The sequence below is a fragment of the Ranitomeya imitator genome, chromosome 6 (assembly GCF_032444005.1).
Source record: "Ranitomeya imitator isolate aRanImi1 chromosome 6, aRanImi1.pri, whole genome shotgun sequence".
Lineage (NCBI taxonomy): Eukaryota > Metazoa > Chordata > Amphibia > Anura > Dendrobatidae > Ranitomeya > Ranitomeya imitator.
In genome coordinates, this window is record NC_091287.1 from 29212457 (window position 1) to 29232280 (window position 19824).

At 47.0% G+C, this 19824-nt stretch overlaps 1 protein-coding gene across 2 annotated transcripts in view; it reads left to right on the forward strand.

Annotated features, from left to right (window-relative positions):
* The window catches only part of LOC138641748 (serum paraoxonase/arylesterase 2-like), a 112076-nt gene that overhangs the window by 27401 nt on the left and 64851 nt on the right, over nt 1-19824 (forward strand). For both annotated transcript variants that reach the window (XM_069729377.1, XM_069729376.1), the window contains exons 3-4: nt 1379-1434; nt 4009-4177. In XM_069729377.1, coding sequence (XP_069585478.1) covers nt 1379-1434; nt 4009-4177 — 225 coding nt within the window. The remainder of the gene's footprint in view (nt 1-1378; nt 1435-4008; nt 4178-19824) is intronic.

Consider the following 19824-nt stretch of genomic DNA (forward strand, 5'->3'; position numbering starts at 1 on the left):
TTGCCTGTGGCTCTGGTCCTGCCTTTGGCTCTGATCTTGCCAGTGGTCTCTGGTCCTGCCTGTGGTCTCTGATCTTGCCTGTGGCTCTGGTCCTGCCTGTGGCTCTAGTTCTGCCTGTGACTCTGATCTTTCCTGTGTCTCTGGTCCTGCCTGTGACTCTGATCTTGCCTGTGGCTTTGGTCCTGCCTGTGACTCTGATCTTGCCTGTGGCTCTGGTCCTGCCTGTGACTCTGATCTTTCCTGTGTCTCTGGTCCTGCCTGTGACTCTGATCTTGCCTGTGGCTTTGGTCCTGCCTGTGACTCTGGTCCTGCCTGTGACTCTGGTCCTGCCTGTGGCTCTAGTTCTGCATGTGACTCTGGTCCTGCCTGTGACTCTGGTCCTGCCTGTGGCTCTGATCTTGCCTGTGTCTCTGGTCCTGCCTGTGGCTCTAGTTCTGCCTGTGACTCTGGTCCTGCCTGTGACTCTGATCTTTCCTGTGGCTCTGGTTCTGCCTGTGACTCTGATCCTGCCTGTGACTCTGGTCCTGCCTGTGACTCTGTTCCTGCCTGTGACTCTGGTCCTGCCTGTGATTCTTGTCCTGCCTGTCGCGCTCTGATCTTGCCTGTGACTCTGGTCCTGCCTGTGACTCTAGTTCTGCCTGTGGCTCTGATCCTGTCTGTGGCTTTGATCCTGTCTGTGGCTTTGATCCTGCCTGTGGTCTCTGATCCTGCCTGTGGCTCTGATCCTGCCTGTGACTCTGGTCCTGCCTGTGACTCTGGTCCTGCCTGTGGTCTCTGATCCTGCCTGTGGCTCTGGTCCTGCCTGTGGTCTCTGATCCTGCCTGTGACTCTGGTCCTGCCTGTGACTCTGATCCTGCCTGTTACTCTGATCCTGCCTGTTGTCTCTGATCCTGCCTGTGACTCTGGTCCTGCCTGTGTCTCTGGTCCTGCCTGTGGCATCTGATCCTGAGGTTTTTTTTTCTTGCTATTAACATAAAAACTTTAACTTTAACATTAACAGTAGTAGGTAATTTTCCAACACATTTCCTTCAAATATTGTATCTAAAGCCTTTGTTTGGATTTTTGGAAGTTTACTGCAAAAAAAAATCTAATTCTGCTCCATAAGGTTTTGGCACATTACACTTTGCAAAACCTGATAGGAGGCGCCAATATTGGATTCTAGGACCACTCCCTTAGCTATGAGTTTATGGGCCGAGTTTCGGGACGATTTCCAGTTTCAGAAACCTTCAGTAAAATAAATATTTGCTCATTATCAGAAAAGTCTGCTGCTTGTTGATGGTTTCCATGACAAAAACAAACCTGATTGTTTAGCGCTACATTGTGCGCTATTGATATAAAATGTAACCGACGCCTTTTTATTTCATGATTACTCTTGCAGAATACGGCTCTGAAGACATCGCGCTTCTTCCCAACGGCCTGGCCTTCATCTCCTCTGTAAGTACACAGGATCTTCTGGTAAAATTAAGGGATTTATCCAGGATTAGAAAAAGTCAACCTCTTCCATAAACAGCGCCACTCTTGTTCATGGGTTGTGTCTGGTACTGCAAGCCAGATCGAATAATCTGCAATACCACAATCAGCCTGTGGATAAAGATGGCGCTGTTTACGTAACAAATAATATTTTTCTTATTCTTATCCTAATGCAAGATGTTCTTGTATTAAAAGGAAAGCCCTATTGCTTTAAGTGAGAACCTGTAATGCTTACTTTCCCCAGTGGTGGCGCTGCAGGGATTTCGCACACTTGCTGCTGGATCTCCCATAGATCACAGCTGATCACGAGGGTCCTAGCAGCCGGACATTTTATTTTGTATCCATACAATACCTACATGTCTTTCTTACCTAGTGCCAAATAATATTTATGTACAATATCCACAGCATAATATAATTCAGTGGCAAAATAATACCGTTATATAATGTCTAAATACCTCAATGCGGTATCCAAATAATACTTGCATTTAGTGCTCACATACCACTGCCATACAATGCAAATAATATTGCCATGCAATGCTAAAATAATGCTTTAATACTGTACCCAAGTAATACTTGCATGTGGAGCTCACATAAAACTGCCATACAATGCCAACTAGTGCCATATCCACAACATAGCATAGTTGCAATACAACTATATAACATCTAAATACCTTGATACAGTGTCCAAATACATGTAATATCGCCATGAAATGCTTAAATAAGGCTTTAATACAGTACCCAAGTAATACTGGCACCTGATGCTCACATAAAACTGCCATACAATGACAACTAATACTTTGCAATTTCCACAACATGACATAGTTCAGTGCTAAAATAATACTGCTATATAATGTCTAAATACCCTTGTTATGCTCACATAATACCGCCATACAATGCCCAAACAATACTTTCACATAGTAGCTTAATAATACTTGCACGTAGTGCTCACAAAACACTGCCAAATAATAATTCTGTACAATATATCCACAACCAAATATCATCAGTCAGTGCAAAAATAACACCGCAATATGTCTAAATCTACACAGTATCCAAATAATACTACATGCAGTGCTGACATAACGCTGTCATACAATGTTCATATAATACGGTACTTTCATACAGACTACCAAATTATAGTTCGATTTAGTAGTTCAAATAATACCGCCATATATTACCTAAATAGTGAAGTCAAGTCTCTGTTGGTCCTCAGCAATGAAGGGCTACGTGCTGTCATCCTGAGACCTCCTGTTCTTGGTTGCCCCTTAGGAATCCGTGCCCCTGGCAGTGCTGGAGGCTGTCGATTTTTCATGTGCAGCTCTGGACTTTTTTTTTCACCATGTGAACTGTGTACTGCATTAATTACTACAAATTGGCAATGCCCCCCTGCTGCTCTCCTTCCCCTGCCCTTCTCATACTGTTCTAAAACAGTGAATGAAAAGCTGCAGCTGCATCCCCCTCCTCTCCCTCTTCCAGGTCTACTATACTGTTATAAACTAGATTTATTTTTTTGTTACTGAGAAGGTTAGTGATGTTTTATAGAAAGTCTATGAGCAGATGAATAGGGATTACAAGGATCACATTATAGGGATTCGCCCAGTGATCGTTACCGCCACAAGTGCTAAGAATAAACCCGTCCTGGCACTGATGATAAAATAGAGATGAATAGATGAAATCCCGAGTGTCAAAATCTCGGGAACTTGTTCATATTCAATAATGGTGGGAGTCCCCCTGCAAGTCCCTATCCCTTTGACCCCTATGACTGTATGTAGTTACGTAACCTTGGGAATAACCATTTAAAGGGATATTTATTTATATCCAATAAGCAATATCATATGGCTAAGATAAACCATCGCTTTATGTTTAACCTTATAGCTAACCTTTAGGAGTCTAGGACAATCCCCAATTTGGAAAATAAATAATTGAACCCCGAATCTCATCTCTGGCCATGTTACAGTCTTTTCCTGCATAGTGGCAATAGGCCACCCACTTGTGCAGAAGAGGATAAGTGTTAGAAGCAAAGAATCAAGATAGGTAGGTGCAGATATGCACAGACATGTGTTTCTGCTTTCTAGTAAGTGTTTTCTCAGTCGGTGCTAGATTTACAGACACACTGCTCGGTAGAGCTGTAAAATGCTGTATATACTGCTGTTTTCTGGTAAGTGTATATTGAATTTCAGATCTGGAGTCACAGATGGAATAGTACCGAGCAGTGTAAAATGTCCTCGATATGGCTGCTTTCTGGCAAGTGTTTATCCAGTTTCAGAACTGGATTCACAGCTACACTGCTCTATATTGTTGTATAATGTCCTCTATGCTGCTCTGTATAGCAGCCAGTCTCTACTCACTAGCTCAGAGACGACTGGAAATTAGAGAGAGAGCCCCTAGAGGGTACAAATGGTGAAAATGCAGCATACAAGTCACATTATACTGTTCTCCCTCCGGTGCGCACAAAACAGATTATTCAGAAAAGTCCCCGGATACGGCAGGCATGCTTTAAATGTTGCATCTTTCATATTAATCCGTTGTATGTACTTCTAGGGTCTGAAATTTCCTGGAATTGTGAGTTTTGCTCCTGAAAAACCTGGAGAAATTTTCCTTCTGGACCTGAATGATGAGGAGCTCCGTCCATCCACTCTCCGGATCAGTAAAGGGTTTGACTTGTCCACATTCAGCCCTCATGGAATCAGCGCGTACATTGATGAGGAAGGTAAGGTCCCTACGGGGCAGATTACTGGACTCCTTTAAGGGTATTTTAGTAGGGAATGCTGGGAGATTTCAGCTCTGGAATTTGTAGAATTTATGAATGCAGCACTTTTTATTGCAGATTTCATCTTTATATAATTTGTGAGCAGATCCCAAGCCCCGTTCCTCGCCCTCTGACATGTTTCACCTCTACTTTACGCTGTTGGCTCTTATTGTTGTGGAACGAGTATATCCTGTTCCTTCACAAAAACAACAAAATCCTTTGTAAATCCTGAGGATAAAGTGAAATAACCTGGTAGATTTATTGAACCCATGGGTGATATTGACATTGCCTGCAGCTCCCGGCCAACATTGCCCAAATCATGGACTCGTGTCCTGGTTCAGATACTTAGTATCTCACATGTCTGGAATATGGTCCTATTTTTAAAGGGGTTGTCCACCTTTGGGGATCTTTTATTTTCACTTAAATGGAAGGACTTGGGGCTAAAAATCATTTTTGCAGTTGTTTCATAAAAAAACGTTTTGCACCATTTCCTTTCTATAGCCGCGGTATTACCCTGTCTATTTCTGGCTGCAGAATGAGTTAGCTGAGAATTTGTAAGTGAGTTCATTCTGTTTGTAACTTTTTTGTAACTCGGCCACAGAGTGACAGAGCACATCAAAAAATGGTGCAAAATGTCTAATTTAACACAATTGCAAATTATTATTATTATTATTATTTTAGTTACCGTAATTACATGGATTTAAGGCTAAAAACAATCATTTTCTCAAAGGTGGGAAAACCCCCTCAGAGTAATATTAAAGGAAAAGTCGACATTCTCTATTAATCTACTTTGGGGTTCCTTGTTATCAGTTATCTCTGCCAAGAAAAGTCGGGCTCTTCTTTAGCTGTGGTGACGGGAGGGATTGTAGCTAATGCTGAGGACCCCTGTTTGCTTCAGTTAGCCTTGGATCAATAAAAGGTTACCAATACCCCCATTTTGCTATTAAAGCATTGTATTGAGCCACTGAATTGCAGTATTATGTACAAAAATTATATTGCAGTGTTATGTGAACACTACATGTAAGTATTATGTTGGATACTGTATAGCGGTATTATTTAGACCATGTATTGCAGTATTATAGTACAGGTATTATTTGGCATGGTATAGCAGTGTTATGTGAGTACTAGATGGGAGTATTATTTGTATACTGTGTTATCTAGGCCTTGTATGGCAGAATTACAGTTAAGTCCATATATATTTGGACAGAGACAACATTTTTCTAATTTTGGTTACAGACATTACCATAATGAATTTTAAACAAAACAATTCAGATGCAGTTGAAGTTCAGACTTTCAGCTTTCATTTGAGGGTATCCACATTAAAATTAGATGAAGGGTTTAGGAGTTTCAGCTCCTTAACATGTGCCACCCCTGTTTTTAAAGGGATCAAAAGTAATTGGACAGATTCAATAATTTTAAATAAAATGTTCATTTTTAGTACTTGGTTGAAAACCCTTTGTTGGCAATGACTGCCTGAAGTCTTGAACTCATGGACATCACCAGACGCTGTGTTTCCTCCTTTTTAATGCTCTGCCAGGCCTTCACTGCGGTGGTTTTCAGTTGCTGTTTGTTTGTGGGCTTTTCTGTCTGAAGTTTAGTCTTTAACAAGTGAAATGCTGCTCAGTTGGGTTGAGATCAGGTGACTGACTTGGCCAATGAAGAATATTCCACTTCTTTGCTTTAATAAACTCCTGGGTTGCTTTGGCTTTATGTTTTGGGTCATTGTCCATCTGTAGTATGAAACGACGACCAATCAGTTTGGCTGCATTTGGCTGGATCTGAGCACACAGTATGGCGGCTCTGAATACCTCAGAATGCATTCAGCTGCTTCTGTCCTGTGTCACATCATCAATAAACACTAGTGACCCAGTGCCACTGGCAGCCATGCATGCCCGAGCCATCACACTGCCTCCGCCGTGTTTTACAGATGATGTGGTATGCTTTGGATCACGAGCTGGACCGCGCCTTCGCCATACTTTTCTCTTTCCATCATTCTGGTAGAGGTTGATCTTGGTTTCATCTGTCCAAAGAATGTTCTTCCAGAACTGTGCGGCTTGTTTAGATATTTTTTAGCAAAGTCCAGTCTCGCCTTTTTCTTCTTGATGCTTATGAGCGGCTGCACCGTGCAGTGAACCCTCTGTATTTACTTTCATGCAGTCTTCTCTTTATGGTAGATTTGGATATTGATCCGCCGACCTCCTGGAGAGTGTTGGTCACTTGGTCGGCTGTTGTGAAGGGGTTTCTCTTCACTATGGAGATTATTCGGCGATCATCCACCATTGTTGTCTTCCGTGGGCGCCCAGGTCTTTTTGCATTGATGAGTTCACCAGAGCTTTCTTTCTTTCTCAGCATGTACCAAACTGTAGATTTCGCCACTCCTAATATTGTAGCAATTTCTCGGATGGTTTTTTTTCTGTTTTCGCAGCTTAAGGACGGCTTGTTTCACCTGCATGGAGAGCTCCTTTGACCACATGTTTACTTCATAGCAAAACCTTCCCAATGCAAGCACCACACCTCAAATCAACTCCAGGCCTTTTATCTGCTTAATTGAGAATGATATAACGAAGGAATTGCCCACACCTGTCCATGAAATAGCCTTGGAGTCAATTGTCCAGTTACTTTTGGTCCCTTTAAAAACAGGGTGGCACATGTTAAGGAGCTGAAACTCCTAAACCCTTCATCCAATTTTAATGTGGATACCCTCAAATGAAAGCTGAAAGTCTGAACTTCAACTGCATCTGAATTGTTTTGTTTAAAATTCATTGTGGTAATGTCTATAACCAGAATTAGAAAAATGTTGTCTCTGTCCAAATATATATGGACCTGTATAACTGTATTTATGTAACGAATGCTAGTATGTTGTGGGTATTGTACGGAATTGTTAATTCACCTGGAATGGCAGTGTTTTACGTGACCCCATATGTAAATATTAATTGGATGCTGTATTCTGATTTTTAGCATTGCGTGGTGTTGTTGTTTTTGTTACACAATGGTTTTATTTTTGGGGTATTTTATAGCGGTGTTATTTTCAATTATATGGAAGTATAATGTGAGCAAAATAAGTGTTTGGGTCATGTATCTTGGTATTATTTAGTGGTTCGGAATGCTGGTGTTGGGGGTATTGTGCACTATTATTTGGCATGATATGACGGTGTTGTGTGAACAATACACATACTTATTATTTACTTATCATGCATCGCTAATATAGCGCCATTATATACTGCAGCACTTTACAGACATTATAATAATGTTTATTTTTATATAGCGCTAACATATTCCGCAGCGCTTTACAGGTTGCACACATTATCATCGCTGTCCCCGATGGGGCTCACAATCTAAATTCCCTATCAGTATGTCTTTGGAATGTGGGAGGAAACCGGAGAACCCGGAGGAAACCCACGCAAACACGGAGAGAACATACAAACTCCATGCAGATGTTGTCCTTGGTGGGGTTTGAACCCAGGACTCCAGCGCTGCAAGGCTGTGGTGCTAACCACTGCGCCACCGTGCTGCCCGTGCATTATAATTACTGTCCTTACTGTTTGTCTTTGAATATATTTTAGTATGACGTGGGTACTATATGGTGGTGTTATTTAGATACTGGATGGTAGTATGTTGTACATGAGTATTATTCGGCATAGTATGGCCGAGTTATGTTATCACTATATGTAATAATTATTTGGACGCAGCATAGCGGTATTATTTCTCAATGGGACACAGGAACTATGAGTTAATATGATCGATAGTGTCGTAGCCGCTACTTAGTCTTCTGTTCACATCGTTGCAGAGCTGGGGATGCAAGTGTTAAAACAAGGGTACTATAAGCGACACTTGCTCGGGTAGTAACCCGGAGGATTGATATTCTTTCTTCTCCAGGACTGGTATTAGTTCTCCCAACCAAGGGACAGTATTAGGATGCCCCAACATCCCCCAATGAAGCAACCAAGAAATAAGGATTTTTGGTACTCTGTAAAATCTTTCTCGTAGCTTTTATTGGGGGACCCTTGCTTGATGATGGGGTGTCTTGGTTTTGCTCCTCTTACTGCTTTTGCACTAACTGGACGCCGGCTGCCCACGTGTAGTCTCTTGGGGACCTGTCAGGTTTTTTTCCTGGGTGTATTCTTAGTGTCAGCCTCCAGGTGGCAGCATATTAACTTATGGTTCCTGTGTCGCAAAAAAGAAGCCACTGAGAAATAATATCGCCATACAGCATCCAAATACGGTAATGCTTACAAGTAGTAATCCCAGTGGGAGCTACAAGAATATTATATGGTGAGTACCAAAAATCTGCATTTCTCCTTCGCCTCATTGGGGGACACAGACCGTGGGTGTATGCTGCTGCCACTAGGAGGCTGACACTAAGGCTGTGTGCACACATAGCAGATTTTTTGCGTTTTGTTCGCGGTTTTTCGCTATAAAAACGCGAAAAAAAACGCTCACATTGAGCATCCTATTTAATAGAATGCAATTCGCATTTTTTGTGCACATGCTGCGTTGTTTTCCTGAGCGGAATCGCATTCCAGAAAAAACGCAGCATGTTCATTAAATTTGCGGAATTGCTGGGATTCCGCGCACCTAGGAATGCATTGATCTGCTTACTTCCCACATGGGGCTGTGCACACCATACAGGAAGTAAGCAGATCATGTGCGGTTGGTACCCAGGGTGGAGGAGAGGAGACTCTCCTCCACGGACTGGGCACCATATAAATGGTAAAAAAAAAAGAATTAAAATAAAAAATAGTGATATACTCACCTTCTGATGGCCCCCGAAGTCTTCCCGCCTCTCAGCGTTGCACGCTGCCGCTTCCGTTCCCATGGATGCTCTTTGTGTGAAGGACCTGCGATGACGTTGCGGTCACGTAACCGTGACGTCATCGCAGGTCCTGAACACAAAGCAGCTATAGGAAAGGAAGCGCCGCGTGCATCGCTGAGGAGAGTATAACCATTTTCTAAATTTTTTTTATTATTTTTAACATTATATCTTTCTACTATTGATGCTGCATAGGCAGCATCAATAGTAAAAAGTTGGTCACACCTGTCAAACCCTATGTATGCTAGTGTGACCAACCTGTCAATCAGTTTTCCAAGCAATTCTACAGATCGCTTGGAAAACACTAGCATTCTGCAAGCTAATTATGCTTGCAAAACGCTAGGAATATGCATGCCAATTCCGCATGCGATATACCCACGGCAGGAGTTGCAGAATTGCCACGGAAATTTCTGCGGCAATTCTGCAACGTGTGCACTTAGCCTTAGAGATACAAAAAGAGTTTGCTCCTCCCCTGCAGTATACACCCTTCTTCTGGCTCCCAGAGAACCAGCTCTTGCTTAGTGTCCGTAGGAGGCACATGGGTCTGCTATTCAGACCCAAAACTCTTTATTATTTTATTTTTACAATTTTTTACATTTTTGTTTTTAATTTTTACAACGGACGAAGGGGCGACAGATCCTTTCAAGGCTCCGATCTCCGCAAACTATCAACAGGCGAGCACGGAGTGTCGCCCCTCCGTATCCTCTCCTGCGACGTGCCACGCCTGAGCTGATTCTTAGAGGCGATGTGTCCCTTCAAGGTCACCGATCTCCCAACACCTTCAACGGACTAGCACATGGAGTTTCGCCTCCATGTATCCTCTTCCACAGCCAGGCCTAATGCCGGACATTCAGCCCTGTCCCATCCTAGGTGATTAACCCTTTGAATGTACAGAGGCCCACCTCTTGGCGTCCGAGCAGCCCCCACTGTCCCACCACAGTTAAATGGGATGGTACAAGGAAGCGGACGGTCCCTCTCCACCTCCCTCCTAAAGGGATGGTGGATTGAGGGTTTTCCCCCCTTATCCCTCTGCACTGTTCAAACCAGCAGCAGAACAGGAGCACCTGCAGCAAGCTGCCTTACCTGCCACCCCCAGCAGCTTCTCCGGCTAAGTGCCGGGGCTGGAGGGCTCCTTTCAGGCGGTCTGGGGCAGCGCTGGTTAAGGGGGGCCCATGTTGACTGTGGGGGCACGCATTCAGCCCCTTCCTGCATCGGCACCAGCCGGCGCCGCAAATTTAGTCCCCGGTTTCTGCCCTGTACTAGGCCGCAACCCTATCTCCACCCATGCAATGATGCGAGGTGGAGGCTCCGCCCACCAATTCTGGCGCTTATCGCACAGCGAGAGAAGCGCCTCTCAGATCTCGGGGTCCATCATTCTCCCCCGAGACAGCCTCAGGACATACTATCTGACTGGCATCAAGTGTTCTCAGCGCAGGGGCCACGCAGTTGGAGAAACGCAGGAGGAGCGGGGACACAGACCTGGGTAAGGGAGCGCTGCATTATAAATCCTCCTCCCTGCTGTCACCCCTTTTCTCAGCAGTATCCTTTCTCTGCAGTCCCTAATATTATAGGGCCACATAGAAGGGTATATCATGTCCCAGCCTAAGGCATTCAAAAAGTCTAACAAGACTATGGCTATATTCTTTACTTCATGCTCCTCCTGCCAATCTGCGTTTCCTAAGGCTCAGAGTTCACCGCTCTGCAATGCCTGTGACCCCAACTGCGCTCAGGAGCCCTCCACCGCCACCGAGCCCAGTGTACCTAGTCCCCCTGAGTGGGCTTTGTCACTGTCTCAATCCATGGCTTCGCTGGCCAAAGCGATTGAATCCCTCCGTGATCCTTCGGGGGACCGGAGCGTTTGCAGGACTGATGTAGACGGATCCTCCCCAAGCCAGGAGCAGTCGGTTATCAGGGGCTGAAAGCACTCTAGAAGCCGTCGGGCACCTAGAAAACGGATCCATAACACGTCTCCTGAACAGACACGTGTCTTGTCGCCTCACAGCTCCGTTTCTCGCTCTTTCTCTCCAGAGTTCAGTAGCAAACGCGAATTTGACTGCGAATCTGATGGCCCTTTAGATCTGGATTTGCCAGACTTTCAGAAGACAGTGGATTCGCATATTGAGGTAGTCAACCAGGCTTTAAAGGTTGAGGAAGATTCCAGCTCTGCTTCGGAGCAGACCTTGTCCCTTAAGAGAACTAAACGCTCTCATAAGGCATTTGCTATTCATCCGGAATTTTAGTGCCATATTTAATAGTGTAAGAGGGTGAACTGTAGTCCCACTGAGAGGGCACTAGGACCCTGTGGTTTTTGCCTGTTGCAGCAGAGGACAGACCTCCCAGAGACAATGTGTGCTGCGGGGTGGGGTCTAGTGTCTCGAGTGTAAAGTGAAAGTGAGAAGTGAGAGCTGAGAGAGAAAAGGCGGGAAGAAAAGGAGAAGCTGCTGTGAGATCTTAAAAAGAGACTGTGTGGATTTACTGCAAGTGTTTTTGGAGGAAAAGAAGCTTTTGAGAGACTTTTTGTTGCTAACGTTCCCCTGGAGAAGAGCTAACCTTTTGTTTAACTCTGTGAGAGACTTGTGTGGCTAACGTTCCCCTGGAGAAGAGCTAACCTTTTGTTTAACTCTGTGAGAGACTTGTGTTGCTAACGTTTCCTGGAGAGGAGCTAACCCTTTATCTAAGTAAAGACGGAGACTTTGCTAAGAACCCAGTACGAATTTGGAAGTCTGTGATTCCCTGTGCATTGAGTGGAGGAACAAGTCTGGACAGACTGCTGATACAGAGACGGACGGATTGTCGTGGAAGCATTCCTAGGAGCTACAGAAGCAGAGACTACATCGTGAGACCACTAACTAAGTCCCCGGCGTTTGGGCTCGGCATCGGCCGACAAGACAAGAGGAGCTTGCTGTAACTTATTGGCGCTGAAGATAAGGATTGGCTGCAGCCTGTGCGGATTCCTGCCTGAGAGGAAATCCATTTCAGGATACGGTACCATAGTTATAGATACCCGGGTATCTCTGCTCAGAGTGTAAAATTGTTACTTTAGAGGTGTATCTTATATTAGAGTTGTGTAAGTTATACTCAGTGTGCCATTCCAGGGGCTCCCTTAATAACACTACATTCAATTTACACTTGTTCCTGTTTTTAGTTGCCTGTTAGGTAAATTTCTTACTAGTCTGTTGTAGTACACAGTTCTCAGGAGACCTTGGAGTGGCACAGTGATTTCAGCTGCTGCTGAATTAGTGTATCTTTGGGGTGCATCTGCCTTAATATTCTCCATATTACCTTGATTAATTTGCCTTTGAGTAAATACCGTTGGAGATTTCTGCCTTGGTCTTGGTTTGTGACTCACTGGATCTTATTCGGACCTCTGGTCATTACATTTTTGGCGTAGTCGGCAGGATCCAGTGTTTGTCATGGACGGAGGCGAGGGTGGAAATGACCCCGCTGTATCCGCATCCTCCTCGGGGGTTGGGGTTCCCCTGGCAGCCGCTGCGACTCCGGGAGGGTATGTGCCTGTAGGAGCTTTACTTCAGCACATGCCGAAATACGATGGGCGCAATATGGCGTTGCAAGATTGGGCTGAGAGAATCCGGAGTATTCTGCGCATGTGTAATTTGACCCCCGCGTTACGCGCTGAGCTGGCATTAAATGCACTGGAGGGTGATATTAGGCGTATGGTGATGGTGCGCCCAGAATCAGAGAGGGATACATTAGAAAAGATTTTGGAACTGTTAGAGGGGAGTTTGGGGGGCCGAGCGCGTGTGGCCCAGCTTCGGTCCCTATTCTTTAATCGTCCCCAGAGAGAGTGTGAGTCCCTGATGCAGTACTCTAATATTTTACAAGAGATGTTGAATGAGATGCAGCGACTAGACCCGGGGGCCATGGGGGCGTTCCGGGAGGTAGACCGCTTGCTCCGGGACCAATTCATCACCGGTTTAGCCCATAGACTTCTCCGGGACAAGCTGTTGGAAATGGCCCGGGTTGCACCAGAGTTATCTTTCTGGCAGATTTACCGAGCTGCAGTGGAAAGGGAAGAGAAATCAGCCTATGTTCCCGAGGGGTCAGTGAACAGTGCCCAGCTGGAGGAAGGTGTGTCATCAGGGTCGGGGGGAGAGGGGCTGGTAAGCGTGGTACAAGCTTTGCGTGCTGAGGTGAAGGAGTTGAAGCTGAAATTGTCTCAACTGACAGTTGATCCCGCCTCTACCCCCTCGCGGGAACCTCCTGCCCCACCCCCTGGAACGGTGACCCCGCAAATGGCCAGGTCGTCCTATCAGAATGAGTCAAGCCCTCGCCCACGAGGAACAATCACCTGCTGGAAGTGTGGCCGCCAGGGACACATCTCGCGTTACTGCCGGGCGCTTACAGCCCCAGAAACCCCGTCGCCGGCTTTAAACTTCCGGCCGCTGCCATGAGAGGGCAAGCAGCAGCGGCCCCACCCACACAAAGCCCTCGACGGAATGAACAAGATTTGTTTGCATGTAGTCCAGTGATAGAAGCAGAGTTTGAAGGGCGGAAGATGAGGTGCTTAGTTGACACGGGATCCGAATGTACTATAATGCCTCTAGAAGTATATGAGAGATACTTCAGTCGACTAGTGATTCCAGAGGATGGCCGAGTGATACGACTGACCGCTGCAAATAATGGTCAATTGTCAGTCAAAGGGATCGTGTGGATGCAACTAAAAATGTTTGGTCAAGAGCTGGGGCAGAAAGGGGTAGTACTGGTGGATCACCCCCCTAGAAGAGGGATGGAAGTGACGCTCGGAATGAACGTGCTGCGAGATTTGAATCACCAGATGTATGCCAGTGAAGGACCCCGATACTGGGCCCGTGCGACAAGACACCGACCCACACAGAGAATTCTACACCGTCTAGTGCTGAGTTGCGACTTGCTGAAAAGTGCGGTCCCAGGTGGCCGGGTGGGCCGGGTCCGAGTGACTTCGAGGGCCCCGATCCTGCTGGGACCCAGACAAGAGGAACTCTTAATGCTGCCTGTGGGAGCTGCACAGAGATTGAATGGGCTTGAAGTGCTACTTGAGCCCGCCCGAGAGGGTTCCTCATTTGCCAAGGTACATGTGGCCCGGTCTTTGGCGATTGTGAAGAATGGACGAGTGCCGGTCCGATGCATCAATGTTTTAGATGAAGCTGTTGCAATTCCCGCTGGGACCATACTGGCTGAACTGTTCGTGCCGGCAGAGAAGGTGCCGGAAAATGCAGGGTTCGAATTGCGACCAGACCAACAGTCATCCTGGACATTCGCGGTCGAGGTAGGCCGGACTGAACCTCCTACGGAGGAATGGAATGTTCATGTGATCATGGAGCAGATGGGAGTGGATCGGGAGAAGCTGACCCCCGTGCAGTTGGAGCGGTTGGAGAGAGTTTTGTGGGAACATCAAGAGACATTTTCCCGACATGGAGAGGACTTTGGGTGTACCCAGACGATTGAGCATGAGATTCCAACGGGGGATACTCCACCCATTAGAGAAAGATATCGTCAAATTCCTCCGGCGCTCTATCAAGAGGTGAAGAGCATGGTGGCCAGTATGCTGGACAACCAAGTGATCCGAGAGAGCCGGAGTCCCTGGGCGGCCCCTGTAGTCTTGGTCCGCAAGAAGGATGGGACACTCCGATTTTGTGTGGACTATCGGAAATTGAATGCCCACACCGTACGGGACGCATATCCTTTACCCCGTATTGAAGAATCCCTGTCGGCCCTGGGTCGGGCCAAGTATTTCTCAACGTTGGATTTGGCAAGCGGGTACTGGCAGGTCCCAATGGCTGAAAAAGATCGGGCCAAGACGGCGTTTGTCTTGCCAATGGGGCTCTTTGAGTTCAACCGGATGCCCTTTGGCCTCGCTACCGCCCCAGGAACCTTCCAACGCCTGATGGAACATTGCTTGGGCGATCTAAATTTTGAATCAGTCCTGATATATCTAGACGACATTGTGGTGTTCGGAACCTCATTTGAAGATCATCTGGAGAAGCTGCGTCAAGTTCTCCGGCGGCTCAAGAGCTACGGCCTGAAAATAAAGCCAAAAAAATGTCAACTGTTACGAAACCAGATTGAATATTTGGGACATCTGGTGACCCCGGACGGGGTACTACCTTTAGCCAGTAAGATTAAGGCAGTACAAGAGTGGCCACCTCCTTGTGACCTGCGAGAAGTGCGGGCCTTCCTGGGCCTAGCAGGATACTATCGGCGGTTTGTGCCTAAATTCTCACAAGTGGTGAGTCCCTTGAATGAACTTTTGAGAGGGACAGCGCTGGGTCCTCGAAATCGCCCCATTCCATGGGGGCCCCTACAGAAAAAGGCATTTGATGGAGTGAAAACCGCCCTAACGAGTGCCCCATTGCTGGCCTACGCCCGGTTTGACACCCCTTTTTTGTTGTATACCGATGGTAGTCTTCATGGGTTGGGGGCAGTACTAGCACAGGTGCAGGACGGCCGAGAACGAGTGATTTCTTATGGCAGCAGATCTTTAAGAGACTCCGAGCGAAATCCGGCTAACTACAGCTCATTCCGGCTGGAATTGCTGGCCCTGGTGTGGGCAATGACAGAACGCTTCGCCGAGTATCTAACAGGAGCTGAGGTGCTAGTCATGACAGATAACAACCCGCTAGCTCACTTAGAGAATGCAAAACTGGGGGCGTTGGAGCAGCGGTGGGTCGCCAGACTGGCCAAGTTCAATTACCGCATTAAATTTCGCTCTGGTCGAGAGAACGGCAATGCAGATGCATTGTCAAGGGTGCCCCTTGGGTCATCCGGGGAAGATGTTGACGAACAACTTGAGGACACTGAAACTCCAGCTTTGGGGCAGATACCTATCTTCCAAAGTGTGGTACACTCAAGTGGGGTGGCCACCGGGATGCCCTGTGTACTGGGTAAAACACCCTCAGATTGGACAAGAGTCCAGGATGAGTGTCCGGACATTGCACTTGTGCGCCGTTGGGTACAAAACAAGGCCTGGCCCAGTGCAGAGGACAAGGCTCAGTTGTCCATGGAAGGAATGAAACTCCTTCGACAATGGGATAAATTGTGTGTGGAGCAAGGTCTTTTGTATCGTAAGGTGTACCTGCCATCGGAGCTGCAGCATCGGTACCAACTGATAATTCCTGTGGGGATGGGGCCGGTGGTCGCTCGTGAGGCGCATGAGAAGGGGGCCCATTTTGGAAGTGAAAAGACACTTCAGTGGTTGCAGCGAGTCCTCTACTGCCCTGAGTTGGGAGGGATGGTGGCCGACGCATGTCGGCAGTGCCGAATTTGTGGGCTCAACAAAAGCCCTGAGCAGCGGGCTCCCACACAGTCTATTAAGACTTCAGCTCCACTGGAGCTACTCATGATTGACTACGTGTTGATAGGGTACTCTACGTCAGGGTACTCCTATTGCCTGGTGATGACAGATCACTTTACCAAGTATGCTGTAGCGGTGCCGACAAGAGATCAGACGGCCAAGTCGGCGGCTGAGGCAGTGTGCCGACATTTCTTCCAAGTGTTCGGGTGTCCGCAGAGAATACATTCAGATCAAGGGGCCTGCTTTCAGGGGACGCTGATGAAAGAGTTGCACCAGCTCTATGGTATCGAGCAGTCGAGAACAACGCCTTACCACCCTCAGGGTAACGGGGCGTGTGAGCGTTTTAATCGGACCCTGTTGCAAATGTTGAGGTCCTTAGAGAGTCAGCAACAGACATGCTGGCCTGAGTATCTCCCCGAATTGATGTGGGCTTACAATAACAGGGTGCACAGTACTACTGGTTACTCACCACACATGTTGATGTTTGGTAGACCTGGCCGAGACATTGAGGATTTGAACATGCCAGATCCCTCCTCCGCCCCCCTTCGGACTGCATCCGAGTGGGTACGAGAGCATCGGCGGCGGTTGAGGGTGGTGCATCAGGTGGTGGGCGACCGCCTTCGACAGGTGGTCCATAAGGACACGCGACCTGTACAAACAGAGCTGTTCTCTCCGGGGGACAGAGTGTTGGTGAGGACAAAACGACGGTCAGGAAAGCTGAGTGACCGATGGGAGGCGATACCGTATCTGATAAAAAAACAGGTGAACCCTGAGATTCCAGTGTACGAGGTCAAACCGGTGGGGACAGGGGGGCCAACCCGTAATTTGCATCGTAACATGTTACAACGGTGCTGGTTTGAAGATTCGGCGCCTACTCCCCTAGAGCCAGAGGCCATGTTCCAAGGGGCGGAAGCTCTGAATGATCTTGAGTTTGATGGTGTGTTTACTCCTGCGCCTGCTTATTTGCCCCCTGTGACCGATCTGGCCTCGGGTGATGAGAATGTTGGGGATATGGAGGATGTTGTTGAGGAGAGTGCATCAGGTCAACTGCTTGGTCCTGACGCTGTATCACAGGACATCGAGCCGCAGGAGGAGACAACTCCACTTACGGCCACTAACACGACCACGGAAGAGACTCTAGCTCCCTCTAAGGTCGCACCTGTTGATGTAGGACTCAGGAGAACTACACGATCTACGGCAGGAATACCGCCTCAGCGATATGCTCAAGATGAATTTGAGTGGGAAGGTATGTCGAGGACGCCAACCTCTAGTGGGGTGGCATGTAAGAGGGTGAACTGTAGTCCCACTGAGAGGGCACTAGGACCCTGTGGTTTTTGCCTGTTGCAGCAGAGGACAGACCTCCCAGAGACAATGTGTGCTGCGGGGTGGGGTCTAGTGTCTCGAGTGTAAAGTGAAAGTGAGAAGTGAGAGCTGAGAGAGAAAAGGCGGGAAGAAAAGGAGAAGCTGCTGTGAGATCTTAAAAAGAGACTGTGTGGATTTACTGCAAGTGTTTTTGGAGGAAAAGAAGCTTTTGAGAGACTTTTTGTTGCTAACGTTCCCCTGGAGAAGAGCTAACCTTTTGTTTAACTCTGTGAGAGACTTGTGTGGCTAACGTTCCCCTGGAGAAGAGCTAACCTTTTGTTTAACTCTGTGAGAGACTTGTGTTGCTAACGTTTCCTGGAGAGGAGCTAACCCTTTATCTAAGTAAAGACGGAGACTTTGCTAAGAACCCAGTACGAATTTGGAAGTCTGTGATTCCCTGTGCATTGAGTGGAGGAACAAGTCTGGACAGACTGCTGATACAGAGACGGACGGATTGTCGTGGAAGCATTCCTAGGAGCTACAGAAGCAGAGACTACATCGTGAGACCACTAACTAAGTCCCCGGCGTTTGGGCTCGGCATCGGCCGACAAGACAAGAGGAGCTTGCTGTAACTTATTGGCGCTGAAGATAAGGATTGGCTGCAGCCTGTGCGGATTCCTGCCTGAGAGGAAATCCATTTCAGGATACGGTACCATAGTTATAGATACCCGGGTATCTCTGCTCAGAGTGTAAAATTGTTACTTTAGAGGTGTATCTTATATTAGAGTTGTGTAAGTTATACTCAGTGTGCCATTCCAGGGGCTCCCTTAATAACACTACATTCAATTTACACTTGTTCCTGTTTTTAGTTGCCTGTTAGGTAAATTTCTTACTAGTCTGTTGTAGTACACAGTTCTCAGGAGACCTTGGAGTGGCACAGTGATTTCAGCTGCTGCTGAATTAGTGTATCTTTGGGGTGCATCTGCCTTAATATTCTCCATATTACCTTGATTAATTTGCCTTTGAGTAAATACCGTTGGAGATTTCTGCCTTGGTCTTGGTTTGTGACTCACTGGATCTTATTCGGACCTCTGGTCATTACAATAGGCATAGAGAACACCCGGATAAACGCTTCACAGGACAAAGGCCCCCTGAAGCCAAGTATCCTTTTTCAGCTGATTTGAAAAAGGATTGAGTGGAATCTTCGATGGTAGACCCCTAGTATCCCACCTAGCATCCAAAACTCTCCTGTCCGTGCCGGATGGCTCATCCATCAGAAATCCTACAGACCGTCAGATAGAAGGCTTGGCCCGCTGTTATGCAGGCAATCCAGTGACACAGTGCCAGCAATCAGAGCACATACAGAGATCTGACAATAACCCAAAAAACAATAGAACGAGCTCTGAGACGTGGAATCTCTGTAGACTGCAAACCTGAACCTATCCTAAACACAACTAAAAGCGGCTGTGGATTGCGCCTGACACTACCTAGGCAACTCGGCACAACCTGAGAAACTGACTAGCCTGAAGATAGAAAATTAAGCCTGGCTTGCCTCAGAGAAATACCCCAAAGGAAAAGGCAGCCCCCCACATATAATGACTGTTAGCAAGATGAAAAGACAAACGTAGGGATGAAATAGATTCAGCAAAGTGAGGCCCGATATTCTAGATAGCGCGAGGATAGCAAAGAGAACTTTGCAGTCTACAAAAAACCCTAAAGCAAAAAACCACGCAAAGGGGGCAAAAAGACCCACCGTGCCGAACTAACGGCACGGCGGTACACCCTTTGCGTCTCAGAGCTACCAGCAAAACGAATGGACAAGCTGGACAGAAAAAGTAGCAACAAAAACAAAGCAGCACTTATCTAAGCAGAGCAGCAGGCCACAGGAAAGATCCAGAAGCTCAGATCCAACACTGGAACATTGACTAGGAGCAAGGAAGACAGAATCAGGCGGAGTTAAATAACAAAGCAGCCAACGAGCTCACCAGAACACCTGAGGGAGGAAGCTCAGAAGCTGCAGTACCACTTGTGACCACAGGAGTGAATTCAGCCACAGAATTCACAACAGTACCCCCCCCTTGAGGAGGGGTCACCGAACCCTCACCAGAGCCCCCAGGCCGACCAGGATGAGCCACATGAAAGGCACGAACAAGATCTGGAGCATGGACATCAGAGGCAAAAACCCAGGAATTATCTTCCTGAGCA